Source organism: Symsagittifera roscoffensis, chromosome 1 (genome assembly GCF_963678635.1).
Source record: "Symsagittifera roscoffensis chromosome 1, txSymRosc1.1, whole genome shotgun sequence".
Classification (NCBI taxonomy): Eukaryota; Metazoa; Xenacoelomorpha; order Acoela; family Convolutidae; genus Symsagittifera; species Symsagittifera roscoffensis.
This window is the reverse complement of record NC_087062.1, coordinates 28,319,187-28,333,967: the sequence shown is the minus strand read 5'-3', so window position 1 is coordinate 28,333,967 and position 14,781 is coordinate 28,319,187. Positions and strand designations below refer to the sequence as shown.

At 40.0% G+C, this 14,781-nt stretch overlaps 1 protein-coding gene across 1 annotated transcript in view; it reads left to right on the top strand.

The window, feature by feature from the left end:
* The window catches only part of LOC134842310 (NEDD8-conjugating enzyme Ubc12-like), a 398,285-nt gene extending 384,166 nt beyond the window's left edge, over nucleotides 1-14,119 (top strand). The window contains exons 2-6 of the mRNA XM_063858589.1: nucleotides 685-798; nucleotides 873-1,006; nucleotides 12,818-12,921; nucleotides 13,283-13,346; nucleotides 13,788-14,119. Coding sequence (XP_063714659.1) covers nucleotides 693-798; nucleotides 873-1,006; nucleotides 12,818-12,921; nucleotides 13,283-13,346; nucleotides 13,788-13,931 — 552 coding nt within the window. The 5' untranslated portion in view covers nucleotides 685-692 and the 3' untranslated portion in view covers nucleotides 13,932-14,119. The remainder of the gene's footprint in view (nucleotides 1-684; nucleotides 799-872; nucleotides 1,007-12,817; nucleotides 12,922-13,282; nucleotides 13,347-13,787) is intronic.
* The last annotated feature ends 662 nt before the right edge of the window (nucleotides 14,120-14,781 follow it).

The following is a 14,781-nucleotide window of genomic DNA, read 5'->3' as shown; positions in this document are numbered from 1 at the left end:
GCCGAGAACTCTGTAGTCTAGTAGGGACTTTAAAGCAGAAATGCGGCATTGTACAAAAGCTTAGCCCCGGACTCTTAATCACTCGGGTCTGCTAGATTATTTGTTAATATTCTGTTTAATGACATAGCAAGTTTGATTCGTGCAGCTTGTGTTACAAAACTTAGAGCTTTTCCTCTGCAACGTCGAATAGAGTAAATGAAGTCAATACCTTCAAAGTGCTCAAATCCGTTAGTCTGGTCGGAATGCTCGGGTGCCGCTTGAGGGTTTCGGAAATGTCTCCTTCACAATTCTAGTTGACTGTGCCGTGCACTCGTCGTTTACAATTTGTCAGAATGCAAACAGACTTATTGCACGTAGGACACGTCTTCCTGCCTCTGCAAGCTTCTCACATGAGTTGCATTAAAAGTCTACTTCTGTGTCGTCATCTGAGTCTACGCCATCGCAATCAGTGTGGAGCCATATCTTGCACAAGTCTCATATTAACCATCTGTGTGGTTCCTGACAGTTGCGTACTGCTATCCGCGAGTCCACATCTCTGTTGTGATTGTCCGCGTCTTAGCCGCATGACCTCGAACCATTTTTGAAATATATCACAGCAGATTTATCAAATTTCTGAGAACCGAACTGTTCAATTTGTTTTTGATGTGTCCTAATGCTCAATATAACTCTTTAATATTTTGTTACAGGGAGATATGATCAAAATATTTTCTCTGAAAGATTCAAATAATGCCCCATCAGCGGCAGATTCGTCTGATAAAGTTCAGAGAACTTCACCTGCAATCCTAAGAATGCAAAAAGGTTAGAAAAGTTGCGAATTTTGATTTTTCTTTTCAACTTAAGAATTATTAGGCCGTAGAAAAGTTCCCGTTTAGACATGAAAGAGCTCGATTTACCGCCGACATGCAGCATCTCCCATCCAAATCCAGATGATCTATTGAATTTTGCAGTTTTTATTTCGCCAGACGATGGGTATTACAGGGGAGGAAAATTTCAATTCACAATCAAGGTTTGTATAACATTTTTTATTGAGTAAAGAGTGTCCAATTTTGGCCTTGAAGCACTACAGTTATGCGGATTTAAGACGATATTGAAACAATTCTATGTAAAAATAATTGTTTTTCGAAACCATTTTTTGTAAAGATTGTATCAAGATGCTCAAAAAGTTTTAACGCTCGGGATAAGCAGGCGTTATCGAATCGGATCATCTACTTCTTTCTGGTTTTACAACTTGTGTAACCGTGTCCCTGAAACATCAACGGGTGTCTGATTAAGTTTTTTTGGTTTTTTACTGCTTCGGATCTGTTGCTACGATGCTAGTATAACATTTAACGGTTTGACTTGGCATTTTTTTTTCTCAAAACAAACGTAAGTCAAGACATTTCGTTTTCAGTTAAACGACAACATATGAAAGTTTTGTTTCAGTTAGTTTTTTTGTCTTCACACTTTTTTCAATTAACAGATTTTGTCTCTTTTTTTTCTTTTGACTGGTTTGTAATGTTATGATGATTGCAAGTGGTGCGAAGCTCCGCTTTGCATCTGTCCCAAACATTTCAGAATAAAAAAGCACTTATGTATGTTCAGGTGGTTTTTAGTGCGTTTTTTAGGAAAAATTCTCAAACAGAAGTCCACTCTCAATTTTGATTTTTCGCGGTTTGACATGACTTCTTCATAAGTTCAGTTCATTTCTGTTGTGTAAAGGAAAGTAAATTCCACTATCGAACAGCAAAAAATGTGAAGGCCCCACAAAAAACTTGATTGACTTCTAGTTTCGAAAGTGGTTTTTGATATTCAGATTTCGCAGCGGAATTAAAAACTTACATATTGATCCAGATTTCTCAAATTGGGTTTATTTTTTATCAAAAAAGCACCAATCATAAATTATTCTTGAAATTTAAGGGCATATTTTTCTTCTATCAAATTCGAGAAATGAAATTTTGTAAGCAGTTCTAGATTTATATTAATAGATAAAAACTTTCCGAAAATTTTTGGGCTTGCATGTTTTTTTGTTTATATTTGTCATTTCCGAGATCCTATAGAATATTGAGGTTAGAATGAAAATATGAGAAACCTTTTACTTTGAGATATAGATTTCCTAATTTTTTCATCAACCAATATATCTCAAAAACGAATAGGTGTTCTCACATTAGAAGAAAAGGCATGAGAAATCGAAAATGTGAGTGCTTTTTTTCTGATGCTGGTATTAAAATTGCACATTAAGAACTGTTTCAATAACTTGCTTGGTGCTTTTTTGTTTTCGAGACGATAATAAAGTTTTTCTACGTATAATAATAAAGTTTTTCATAATGTAGCAAAATGTACGTGGTCATTTTATCTATCTATCAATTATCTTTTGTTATTTTTTCTATCTGCAGTTATATTTAAGTTCCACGTTTTTCGCCATGCTTAAGCTTGTTGATTTTCCAGTTGATGAATGCATGGTTTAATGTAAGGCAAACTAGCGCAAGTCAAGGCGGCAGCGCAAGGTAGGCTAAGGATGAGCAAGGCCAAATTAGGTGAGCAGTTAGAGGCTGAGCGGGGCAGGGCAGTGCGAGGTAAGGAAGTCCAAAGCATGTTAACGCAAGGCAGGGAAGCGCGAGGCAGGGCAGTGCAATGACAAGCAGCGCAGCGCAAGGCATGACAGCGATAGGTAAGACAACGCAGCTTAGCTTAAGACAGGCTGCGTCAAGACTGCAGCGCAAGGCTGGGCAGGTCAAGTCCGGACTGAAGAAAGATGGGCAGGGCAGCTAAATGCACTATGGTGCAAAGAGGGAGAGGGCAGCGCAAGCAGGGGCAATGCAAAGCGCAAGGCAAGGAAGCCCGAGGCAGGGCAGGTTGGTGCAAGGTAAGGAGTGGCAAGGCAGCAAAGCAAGGCAGCCCTAGAAAGGGCAAGAGACATTGTCAGACAAGGCAAGGCACAAAAATGAAGGTCAAGATAAGACTGGACAATGCAAAGCAAAGCAGCGCATAAAAGGATAGATTAGGGCAAGGCCGAGGAGGACAGCGCAAGGCAGGACTTCGCAAAGCCTGCAGGCGAGCCATCCAATCAGCTTGCGAGCGAGCCATTCAGGCATTCATTTAGTCAACTTGGCATCCAGCCAGCCATCGATCCGAATTCGAGAATTCAAGTTTTGTAAGCAGTTCTAGATTTATCTTAATAGATAAAAACTTTTCGAAAATTTTTAGGTTTGCATGTTTTTTCTTTATATTTGTCATTTCCGAGCTCCTATAGAATATTGAGGTTAGAATGAAAATATGAGAAACCTTTTACTTTGAGATATAGTTTGGTTTCTTAAATTTCCTAATTTTTTCATCAACCAATATATCTTAAAAACGAATAGGTGTTCTCACATTAGAAGAAAAGGCATGAGAAATCGAAAATGTGAGTGCTTTTTTTCTGATGCTGGTATTAAAATTGCACATTAAGAACTGTTTCAATAACTTGCTTGGTGCTTTTTTGTTTTCGAGACGATAATAAAGTTTTTCTACGTATAATAATAAAGTTTTTCATAATGTAGCAAAATGTTCGTGGTCATTTTATCTATCTATCAATTATTTTTTGTTATTTTTTCTATCTGCAATTATTTTTAAGTTCCACGTTTTTTGCCATGCTTAAGCTTGTTGATTTTCCAGTTGATGAATGCATGGCTTAATGTAAGGCAAACTAGCGCAAGTCAAGCCGGCAGCGCAAGGTAGGCTAAGGATGAGCAAGGCCAAATTAGGTGAGCAGTTAGAGGCTGAGCGGGGCAGGGCAGTTCGAGGTAAGGAAGTCCAAAGCATGTTAACGCAAGGCAGGGAAGCCCGAGGCAGGGCAGTGCAATGACAAGCAGCGCAGCGCAAGGCATGACAGCGATAGGTAAGACAACGCAGCTTAGCTTAAGACAGGCTGCGTCAAGACTGCAGCGTAAGGCTGGGCAGGTCAAGTCCGGACTGAAGAAAGATGGGCATGGCAGCTAAATGAACTATGGTGCAAAGAGGGAGAGGGCAGCGCAAGCAGGGGCAAAGCAAAGCGCAAGGCAAGGAAGCCCGAGGCAGGGCAGGGCGGTGCAAGGTAAGGAGTGGCAAGGCAGCAAAGCAAGGCAGCCCTAGAAAGGGCAAGAGACATTGTCAGACAAGGCAAGGCACAAAAATGAAGGTCAAGATAAGACTGGACAATGCAAAGCAAAGCAGCGCATAAAAAGATAGATTAGGGCAAGGCCGAGGAGGACAGCGCAAGGCAGGACTTCGCAAAGCCTGCAGGCGAGCCATCCAATCAGCTTGCGAGCGAGCCGTTCAGGCATTCCTTTAGTCAACTTGGCATCCAGCCAGCCATCGATCCAAATTCGAGAATTCAAGTTTTGTAAGCAGTTCTAGATTTATCTTAATAGATAAAAACTTTTCGAAAATTTTTAGGTTTGCATGTTTTTTCTTTATATTTGTCATTTCCGAGCTCCTATAGAATATTGAGGTTAGAATGAAAATATGAGAAACCTTTTACTTTGAGGTATAGTTTGGTTTCTTAAATTTCCTAATTTTTTCATCAACCAATATATCTTAAAAACGAATAGGTGTTCTCACATTAGAAGAAAAGGCATGAGAAATCGAAAATGTGAGTGCTTTTTTTTTCTGATGCTGGTATTAAAATTGCACATTAAGAACTGTTTCAATAACTTGCTTGGTGCTTTTTTGTTTTCGAGACGATAATAAAGTTTTTCTACGTATAATAATAAAGTTTTTCATAATGTAGCAAAATGTTCGTGGTCATTTTATCTATCTATCAATTATTTTTTGTTATTTTTTCTATCTGCAATTATTTTTAAGTTCCACGTTTTTCGCCATGCTTAAGCTTGTTGATTTTCCAGTTGATGAATGCATGGCTTAATGTAAGGCAAACTAGCGCAAGTCAAGGCGGCAGCGCAAGGTAGGCTACGGATGAGCAAGGCCAAATTAGGTGAGCAGTTAGAGGCTGAGCGGGGCAGGGCAGTTCGAGGTAAGGAAGTCCAAAGCATGTTAACGCAAGGCAGGGAAGCCCGAGGCAGGGCAGTGCAATGACAAGCAGCGCAGCGCAAGGCATGACAGCGATAGGTAAGACAACGCAGCTAAGCATAAGACAGGCTGCGTCAAGACTGCAGCGTAAGGCTGGGCAGGTCAAGTCCGGACTGAAGAAAGATGCGCAGGGCAGCTAAATGCACTATGGTGCAAAGAGGGAGAGGGCAGCGCAAGCAGGGGCAAAGCGCAAGGCAAAGAAGCCCGAGGTAGGGCAGGGCGGTGCAAGGTAAGGAGTGACAAGGCAGCAAAGCAAGGCAACCCTAGAAAGGGCAAGAGACATTGTCAGACAAGGCAAGGCACAAAAATGAAGGTCAAGACAAGACTGGACAATGCAAAGCAAAGCAGCGCATAAAAGGATAGATTAGGGCAAGGCCGAGGAGGACAGCGCAAGGCAGGACTGCCCAAAGCCTGCAGGCGAGCCATCCAATCAGCTTGCGAGCGAGCCATTCAGGCATTCATTTAGGCAACTTGGCATCCAGCCAGCCATCGATCCAAATTCGAGAATTCAAGTTTTGTAAGCAGTTCTAGATTTATCTTAATAGATAAAAACTTTTCGAAACTTTTTAGGTTTGCATGTTTTTTGTTTATATTTGTAACTTCCGAGCTCCTATAGAATATTGAGGTTAGAATGAAAATATGAGAAACCTTTTACTTTGAGATATAGTTTGGTTTCTTAAATTTCCTAATTTTTTCATCAACCAATATATCTCAAAAACGAATAGGTGTTCTCACATTAGAAGAAAAGGCATGAGAAATCGAAAATATGAGTGCTTTTTTTCTGATGCTGGTATTAAAATTGCACATTAAGAACTGTTTCAATAACTTGCTTGGTGCTTTTTTGTTTTCGAGACGATAATAAAGTTTTTCTACGTATAATAATAAAGTTTTTCATAATGTAGCAAAATGTACGTGGTCATTTTATCTATCTATCAATTATTTTTTGTTATTTTTTCTATCTGCAATTATATATAAGTTCCACGTTTTTCGCCATGCTTAAGCTTGTTGATTTTCCAGTTGATGAATGCATGGTTTAATGTAAGGCAAACTAGCGCAAGTCAAGGCGGCAGCGCAAGGTAGGCTAAGGATGAGCAAGGCCAAATTAGGTGAGCAGTTAGAGGCTGAGCGGGGCAGGGCAGTGCGAGGTAAGGAAGTCCAAAGCATGTTAACGCAAGGCAGGGAAGCCCGAGGCAGGGCAGTGCAATGACAAGCAGCGCAGCGCAAAGCATGACAGCGATAGGTAAGACAACGCAGCTTAGCTTAAGACAGGCTGCGTCAAGACTGCAGCGCAAGGCTGTGCAGGTCAAGTCCGGACTGAAGAAAGATGGGCTGGGCAGCTAAATGCACTATGGTGCAAAGAGGGAGAGGGCGGCGCAAGCAGGGGCAAAGCGCAAGGCAAGGAAGCCCGAGGTAGGGCAGGGCGGTGCAAGGTAAGGAGTGGCAAGGCAGCAAAGCAAGGCAACCCTAGAAAGGGCAAGAGACATTGTCAGACAAGGCAAGGCACAAAAATGAAGGTCAAGACAAGACTGGACAATGCAAAGCAAAGCAGCGCATAAAAGGATAGATAAGGGCAAGGCCGAGGAGGACAGCGCAAGGCAGGACTGCGCAAAGCCTGCAGGCGAGCCATCCAATCAGCTTGCGAGCGAGCCATTCAGGCATTCATTTAGTCAAATTGGCATCCAGCCAGCCATCGATCCAAATTCGAGAATTCAAGTTTTGCAAGCAGTTCTAGATTTATCTTAATAGATAAAAACGTTTCGAAAATTTTTAGGTTTGCATGTTTTTTGTTTGTATTTGTAACTTCCGAGCTCCGAAAGAATATTGAGTTTAGAATGAAAATATGAGAATACCTTTTACTTTGAGATATAGTTTTGTTTCTAAAACTTCTTAATTTTTCATCAACCAATACATCTCAAAAACTAATATTTGTTCTCATATGGGAAGAAAAGGCATGAGACTTCGAAAACGTGAGATCTTTGTTTTGTGCTGGTAATGAAACTGCCTATTAAGAACTGTTTTAATAACTTGCTCGGTGGTTTTTTGTTTTCGAGACGATAATCAAGTTTTTTTATACGTATAATAATAAAGTTTTTCATAATGTACCAAATTGTATGTGGTCATTTTATCTATCTATTAATTATCTTTTGTTATTTTTTCTGTCTGCAATTATAATTAAGTTCCACTTTTTTTCGCCATGCTTAAGCTTGTTAATTTTCCAGTTATGAATGCAAGGCAAACTAGCGCAAGTCAAGATGGCAGCGCAAGGTAGGCTAAGGATGAACAAGGCCAAGTTAGGTGAGCAGTTGGAGGCTGGGGGGCCAGGGCAGCGCGAGTTAAGGAAGTCCAAAGCTTGTTAGCGCAAGGCAGGGAAGCCCGAGGCAGGACAGTGCAATGCCAAGCAGGGAAGCGCAAGGCAAGACAGCAAAGCAAGGCCGCGAAGGGTAAGTAAGGTAAGGCAAGGATGGACATGGCAGTGTAAGTAAGGCAGCCCTAGGAAGGGCAAGACAAGGCAAGGCACAAAAAGTTCAAGGCAAGGCTGGACAAAGCAAAGCAGCGCATAAAGGGACAGATTAGGGTAAGGCCGGGGGGAGGGGGGACAGCGCAAGGCAAGACTGTGCAAAGCCTGCAGGCGATCCAGCCATCCATTCATCAAATCGTCCATCCTTCCTCCAAGTCATCCATCGGACCATTCATTCATCCATATAGTCCCCCAGCAGTCTATCCGACCATCCATGCATGGAAACATTCATTCATCCGTTATTTTAACCATATAGCCATCGATTTAGCTAGCCATCCATCCAACCAGAAATCCAGCTAGGCACTCTACGTTTATACTTTCAGCTAGCCACGCATCCAGTCAACATGCATACTCTTCAAGCCATCAATCTATCCATGCATCAAGGCATTCAACGTGCATCCACCCAACCAGAAATCTTTCAAGCTTATTTTCTAGCAGTCCATTATCGATCCATCTAACAATCTTTGTAACCATCCACCCAACCAGCCATTCATCGATCCAACCATCCGTTGTGTCAATTATTCGTCCATCCACGCATGCATTCGTCCAGTTATCCAAAGCTGCATCCATCTTTTCAGTCGTACATTCAGCGATCCATCAGTCCATTCATTCATGCGTCTGTTCATTCAGCTAGCCATTTGATTAACCTGATACTGCATTATCTGAATCGTTCCAGAGATTTTTCCATTAACGATCTAAATATATGTTATTTTTCAGGCGCAGTTTTAGCTGTAGTGGGTCCACTGGTAAGGCTTAAAATCTAGCATTAGTTTCATGTTTTATATTTCAAAAAACGGTTGAGCCTAAGATATCATTATACAAATGTATTTACGGTTGCGATTAGCAGGCATTAGCAAATGGCAATGACTTTTTTCGGGTAAACAACTAGTTAAACAAAATCAATTGGTCTGCTTACTTAATTAGTAATCAAGATCGTGGTATCAATTAGGCCTGTTTTGCATATATAACGTTCAGGCTCGCAACGTCACAAATCATGGGATCAAATCTGGTCATGCGCTGTCTTTTTTGTAGACGTAAAATTTTCCGTGGCGAAATTTATGTGCATGGCTATTGTTTGTCTGTTCGATTTTTATCGGCTTAGTTTCCACTACGCAAAAATTCAATGTCATTCAAAAACGTTCATTGTTTTCGGGCAATGGTGTAAGTAATTGATTTCCAACGAAGTTTTCGGGGCAGGGCAGTGCGAGGTAAGGAAGTCCAAAGCATGTTAACGCTAGGCAGGGAAGGCCGAGGCAGGGCAGTGCAATGACAAGCAGCGCAGCGCAGCGCAAAGCATGACAGCGATAGGTAAGACAACGCAGCTTAGCTTAAGACAGGCTGCGTCAAGACTGCAGCGCAAGGCTGGGCAGGTCAAGTCCGGACTGAAGAAAGATGGGCTGGGCAGCTAAATGCACTATGGTGCAAAGAGGGAGAGGGCGGCGCAAGCAGGGGCAAAGCAAAGCGCAAGGCAAGGAAGCCCGAGGTAGGGCAGGGCGGTGCAAGGTAAGGAGTGGCAAGGCAGCAAAGCAAGGCAACCCTAGAAAGGGCAAGAGACATTGTCAGACAAGGCAAGGCACAAAAATGAAGGTCAAGACAAGACTGGACAATGCAAAGCAAAGCAGCGCATAAAAGGATAGATAAGGGCAAGGCCGAGGAGAACAGCGCAAGGCAGGACTGCGCAAAGCCTGCAGGCGAGCCATCCAATCATCTTGCGAGCGAGCCATTCAGGTATTCATTTAGTCAAATTGGCATCCAGCCAGCCATCGATCCAAATTCGAGAATTCAAGTTTTGTAAGCAGTTCTAGATTTATCTTAATAGATAAAAAATTTTTAGGTTTGCATGTTTTTTGTTTGTATTTGTAACTTCCGAGCTCCGAAAGAATATTGAGTTTAGAATGAAAATATGAGAATACCTTTTACTTTGAGATATAGTTTTGTTTCTAAAACTTCCTAATTTTTCATCAACCAGAGGCCCGAGGCAGGGCAGTGCAATGCCAAGCAGGGAAGCGCAAGGCAAGACAGCAAAGCAAGGCCGCGAAGGGTAAGTAAGGTAAGGCAAGGATGAACGTGGCAGTGTAAGCAAGGCAGCCCTAGGAAGGGCAAGACAAGGCAAGGCACAAAAAGTTCAAGGCAAGGCTGGACAAAGCAAAGCAAAGCAGCGCATAAAGGGACAGATTAGGGTAAGGCCGGGGGGAGGGGGGACAGCGCAAGGCAAGACTGTGCAAAGCCTGCAGGCGATCCAGCCATCCATCCATCAAATCGTCCATCCTTCCTCCAAGTCATCCATCGGACCATTCATTCATCCATATAGTCCCCCAGCAGTCTATCCGACCATCCATGCATGGAAACATTCATTCATCCGTTATTTTAACCATATAGCCATCGATTTAGCTAGCCATCCATCCAACCAGAAATCCAGCTAGGCACTCTACGTTTATAATTTCAGCTAGCCACGCATCCAGTCAACATGCATACTCTTCAAGCCATCAATCTATCCATGCATCAAGGCATTCAACGTGCATCCACCCAACCAGAAATCTTTCAAGCTTATTTTCTAGCAGTCCATTATCGATCCATCTAAAAATCTTTGTAACCATCCACCCAACCAGCCATTCATCGATCCAACCATCCGTTGGGTCAATTATTCGTCCATCCACGCATGCATTCGTCCAGTTATCCAAAGCTGCATCCATCTTTTCAGTCGTACATTCAGCGATCCATCAGTCCATTCATTCATGCGTCTGTTCATTCAGCCAGCCATTTGATTATTCTGATACTGCAATTATCTGAATCGTTCCAGAGATTTTTCCATTAACGATCTAAATATATGTTATTTTTCAGGCGCAGTTTTAGCTGTAGTGGGTCCACTAGTAGGGCTTAAAATCTAGCATTAATTTCATGTTTTATATTTCAAAAAACGGTTGAGCCTAAGATATCATTATACAAATGTATTTACGGTTGCGATTAGCAGGCATTAGCAAATGGCAATGACTTTTTTCGGGTAAACAACTAGTTAAACAAAATCAATTGGTCTGCTTACTTAATTAGTAATCAAGATCGTGGTATCAATTAGGCCTGTTTTGCATATATAACGTTCAGGCTCGCAACGTCACAAATCATGGGATCAAATCTGGTCATGCGCTGTCTTTTTTGTAGACGTAAAATTTTCCTTGTGGCGAAATTTATGTGCATGGCTATTGTTTGTCTGTTCGATTTTTATCGGCTTAGTTTCCACTACGCAAAAATTCAATGTCATTCAAAAACGTTCATTGTTTTCGGGCAATGGTGTAAGTAATTGAGTTCCAACAAAGTTTTCGGCAGTGTTTTTTTCGATTGTTTTCGTTTTCTCAATTTCAAAAGAGGTAATGAGTGGCAGTATGTCTCAATTTTTTTGAATTCGTTCTTTCTGATTACAATCATAAGAAAAATGTATAAATGCCATTATTGCGGCGCGAAATTTTTTTTCGCTATTCTTCGAAAAAAAAATTTGCCATTTTTTCCATTCTTGTATTGTGAAGTTTTTTGAAAGAAAAATTTTTTTCCATAAATTTTTAAAGCTATACTTGTGGCATGTAATTTTGTATCTCAAGTGATGCGAAGCATGTGCTATGAAATTTTTCAGTAGTAATTTTTAGGTTCTTGTTTTTTTCTTCCATTATAGCTGCCTCTTACTAGAGCACTGCAAAATAACTGTGGTTGTGGTTGTAGTCTTTGGGATCCCCTAGTTTTCGAGGCTCGTAAATGTTTGTTAGTTGAAGTTGGATAGTGTCGCGAAACAATCTGGTTTACCAAAATTTTTGCTGCCTGTAACTAGCATGTATAAGATTATGACAGTTAATTGTTCTGGCTTTTGAAAAAATGCGGAGCATATACGCTTGAGGTTTTTTTATTCTCTGGTTCCTCGGGGGATCGATCTCGTGAGCTGCATGAGGCCAGCCGAGTGTTCATACCACTATAGAAAAACTTGCCGTGAGTGTGTGTAAAACTGCGTGTTTTATTAACCCGGACTAGAAAATCGTTCCAAATTAAATAAGGCAGCTAATTTGTAATAACTCCATGCACGACTCAAATTGCAACACCTAATTTTGATAATATCAGCCTAAACTTCATTTAGTTCCAAAATTTGATTTACAAAAAACTAATCGAGATAAATTAAAGGGCAGTCGGAGCATTCAGGGCTTTGCCTTGATACGAGCAGTCTTCTTACACCTTTATTGCATATGCGAACTAGAGAGTGAAATGTTATTTTGAATCCACCTTTTTCTGACCCAACTCATTTAAAATGGGAGGATTGCGCAGCCTTGGCATTTTAATAGCATGTGTTCCGGTACGCTTTTAGGGTGGCTGTTATTACTCGTTTGAAGACAATATGTCAGAGATGGTAGGATGCTATACTTGTCTCCAGGTCGGCGGTTTGGTTCCGGAAGATGTTACAATTTTTTTTTCAATTCCTATTTTTCTTCTATATGTCTTTACTTTTGCCTTTTTGAACTAGTGTTGCAGCTCTGTGTAAAGTTTAGCAACCTGTAAGAAATCTTGAGGTGAATAGTTTTTGAAGTAAAAAAATGTAATACAAATAAGACTGCTCGTATATCAGGGAAAAGCCTGACTGTCCCTTAAATCATGTCGAATAGTTTTTGGGAAAAAAAATTTGAAAACCTATACATTTTGGACGATATCAAAGTGTAAAATTTTGAGTCGTACGAAATTAATACGACCAATTAGCCTCAAATCAATTTGGAACGATTTTGTTGTGCGGGATAATTCACCACGCATGAATAGTTCGCGTTACGCTCTCAGAATTTAGAAGAAACTCTTCAAAGTGCGCATAATTTAGTCCAGAACATGGCAAATTTGGCAATTTTCAAACCCCCAGAACTTGACAAAAAATAATTAGAGATGAAAAATCTTTTTACATTTGAACCCAGGAAGTCGATATCTTCGATAGGGTATAAAAATTTTGTGTTGAAAATTTTTATTTCGATCGGTGAAAATTGACTGAATAAATTGACTGACCACACCACACCGAGCATAAATATTCAGTTTTCTTCGACAGTCGGAACAATTACTTTCCTTCACTGGATCTAGCTGTTCTTGTCTTGAGTTAGTTTTTCTTGATATGTTCAGTTTTTAACATGTATCTTGAGCAGTATCCAATGTAGCAGTCGGGCAAGGTACAAATTCTTCTCTAGAGTGGAATGGTTTTGCGTTTCATTAAGTATTCAATTATTGGTAATTAATATTGGTTTTTTGCTAATTAAGTTGTTTGTGATTTAGATCCCCAACGACTATCCTCACGAGCCGCCCAAAGTGCTCTGCACCCAAAAGATATACCATCCAAATGTTGACCTTGCTGGCAAAGTCTGTCTTAATATTCTCCGGTTGGTGATCATCATTTTTTTAAATGATCTAAGTAAACTTTGATTTAATTTGGTAACTGTTGTTCGGGAAAAAGTCTATAAGTTGTTGTTCACTCACGCTCAAATGTATTTTTTTTTGCGGCTAGGCGTTTGATTTTCTCCTAAGCTCATTTCAAATTCATGTATCAATGGAAGGCTAACTACACGAAGCCGGAGAAATGTTAGAATTTATCTATTAACATTTGATTCTGTTTTTTTTTAAGTTCAATGTTTTTGTTTTCATACCGGCTTGTTGGCTAGCTTAATACAGTTGCAGTGAAGCATCTCAAGATCTTGGACTAATGGGATTTGATGCTGACTTTATTTTGTATTGATGTTTTAGCGAGGAATGGAAACCGGTGCTCTCTGTGAACAACGTCGTCTGTGGACTACTATATTTATTTCTTGTAAGTACAGTATCACAGTTATTGCCGTATATCTGTTGCTGTATGTCTGTAGTCTTATTCGAAAATGACTGTGAAACTTTTCCTTATCTTTGAGGACTAGTTTTTTTCTCAAGTCATAGCAGAGTTATGCTGTACTAATTGCTTCATTTTGTTTTCTGAACATTTTAGTAAAATTATTTCGAATATCTCAATTATCTTTAATGTACATTGCTAACATTGATAGTTATCGTATCAGCTCGTTTTCTTATTATATAAGTTGTTAATTTTTGATAACAATCATAATAATTGTGATAACAATTGCAAATGCGAGGACAGGGGACTCTAAATCTTCTGGTCGTAGGATCGAATCCGCCACTGCTTAAGTTTTAGTTTTCAAGGCTTTTTTAATCTTCTAGTGTAATAGTTTGTAAGTTAACTATTTGCGTGTTGCATTGTGTTCAGGAACCAAATCCGGAAGATCCCTTGAACAAAGAAGCTGCCGAGTGCCTGCTGGCCAATAGGCAGACATTCGCCTCAAACGTCAAAAGAGCTATGCGGGGAGCATACTTCTCAAATGTCCAGTATGACGCAGTCATGCTCACGTAAACAACACCATTTCAGATCAACGGAGGAAATCATGGGAAACTTGAATTCACCCGAATTCGATTTGGCTTGTTTAGCATAAATTACAAATACATCAAACTCAACACACAGAATAACTCAATCGAATATGTTCAAGTTTTTGATAATGAAATTCTATAGGCAATGTTTTTAGCTAGTTTTTAACGAACCGAGTTTTCATCCTTTCAAACGGAATTTTGTAGAACTAAATTAGAGACTTTAATCTGAAAATGAAAAAATCCGGTCTTTTAGAAGACTTGTAGAAAATTTTTAGTTTTGAAAGTGTAAGTTAATATTAAGATTTCCCGTCGGAATAAAAGCTTACCACATTGATCCAATTTTCTGAGATTGGGTTAATATTATTAAAAAACGTTGCGGCCATAAATTGTTTATACTCCAAGAACTTAACCATACCTTTTTTTTCTAATAAAATTGAAAGTTGATTTTTTTGAAAAACAAGTCAGTTTTTTTCGATTTCCTTGCGTTCCGTGACTTTTTTCCAACTGTCTGATGGCCATGTATATTCATTACCAAAACATGATAAACGTTCAAATATTTTGAAGTTTTTCTCGACCTTGTTTTTTGGTCGACACAATTGTACTCCCACTTCTGCAAAAAAAAAGTTTAGTAACCGGTTGCAACACATGCTATCGCGTATAGTTTTGCCAAAGATGGCACGCGATAGCATGTGCGTTGCAACCGGTGGCTAGATTTTCTGTACCGTAAATTACTATGTTCATAGGACATTCTCCTCAAAATATGCATGGTAAAACACCGCAACAGACAAATTTTGAGCATTTAAACATTTTAAATGTCCATTTTATTCGAAATATGC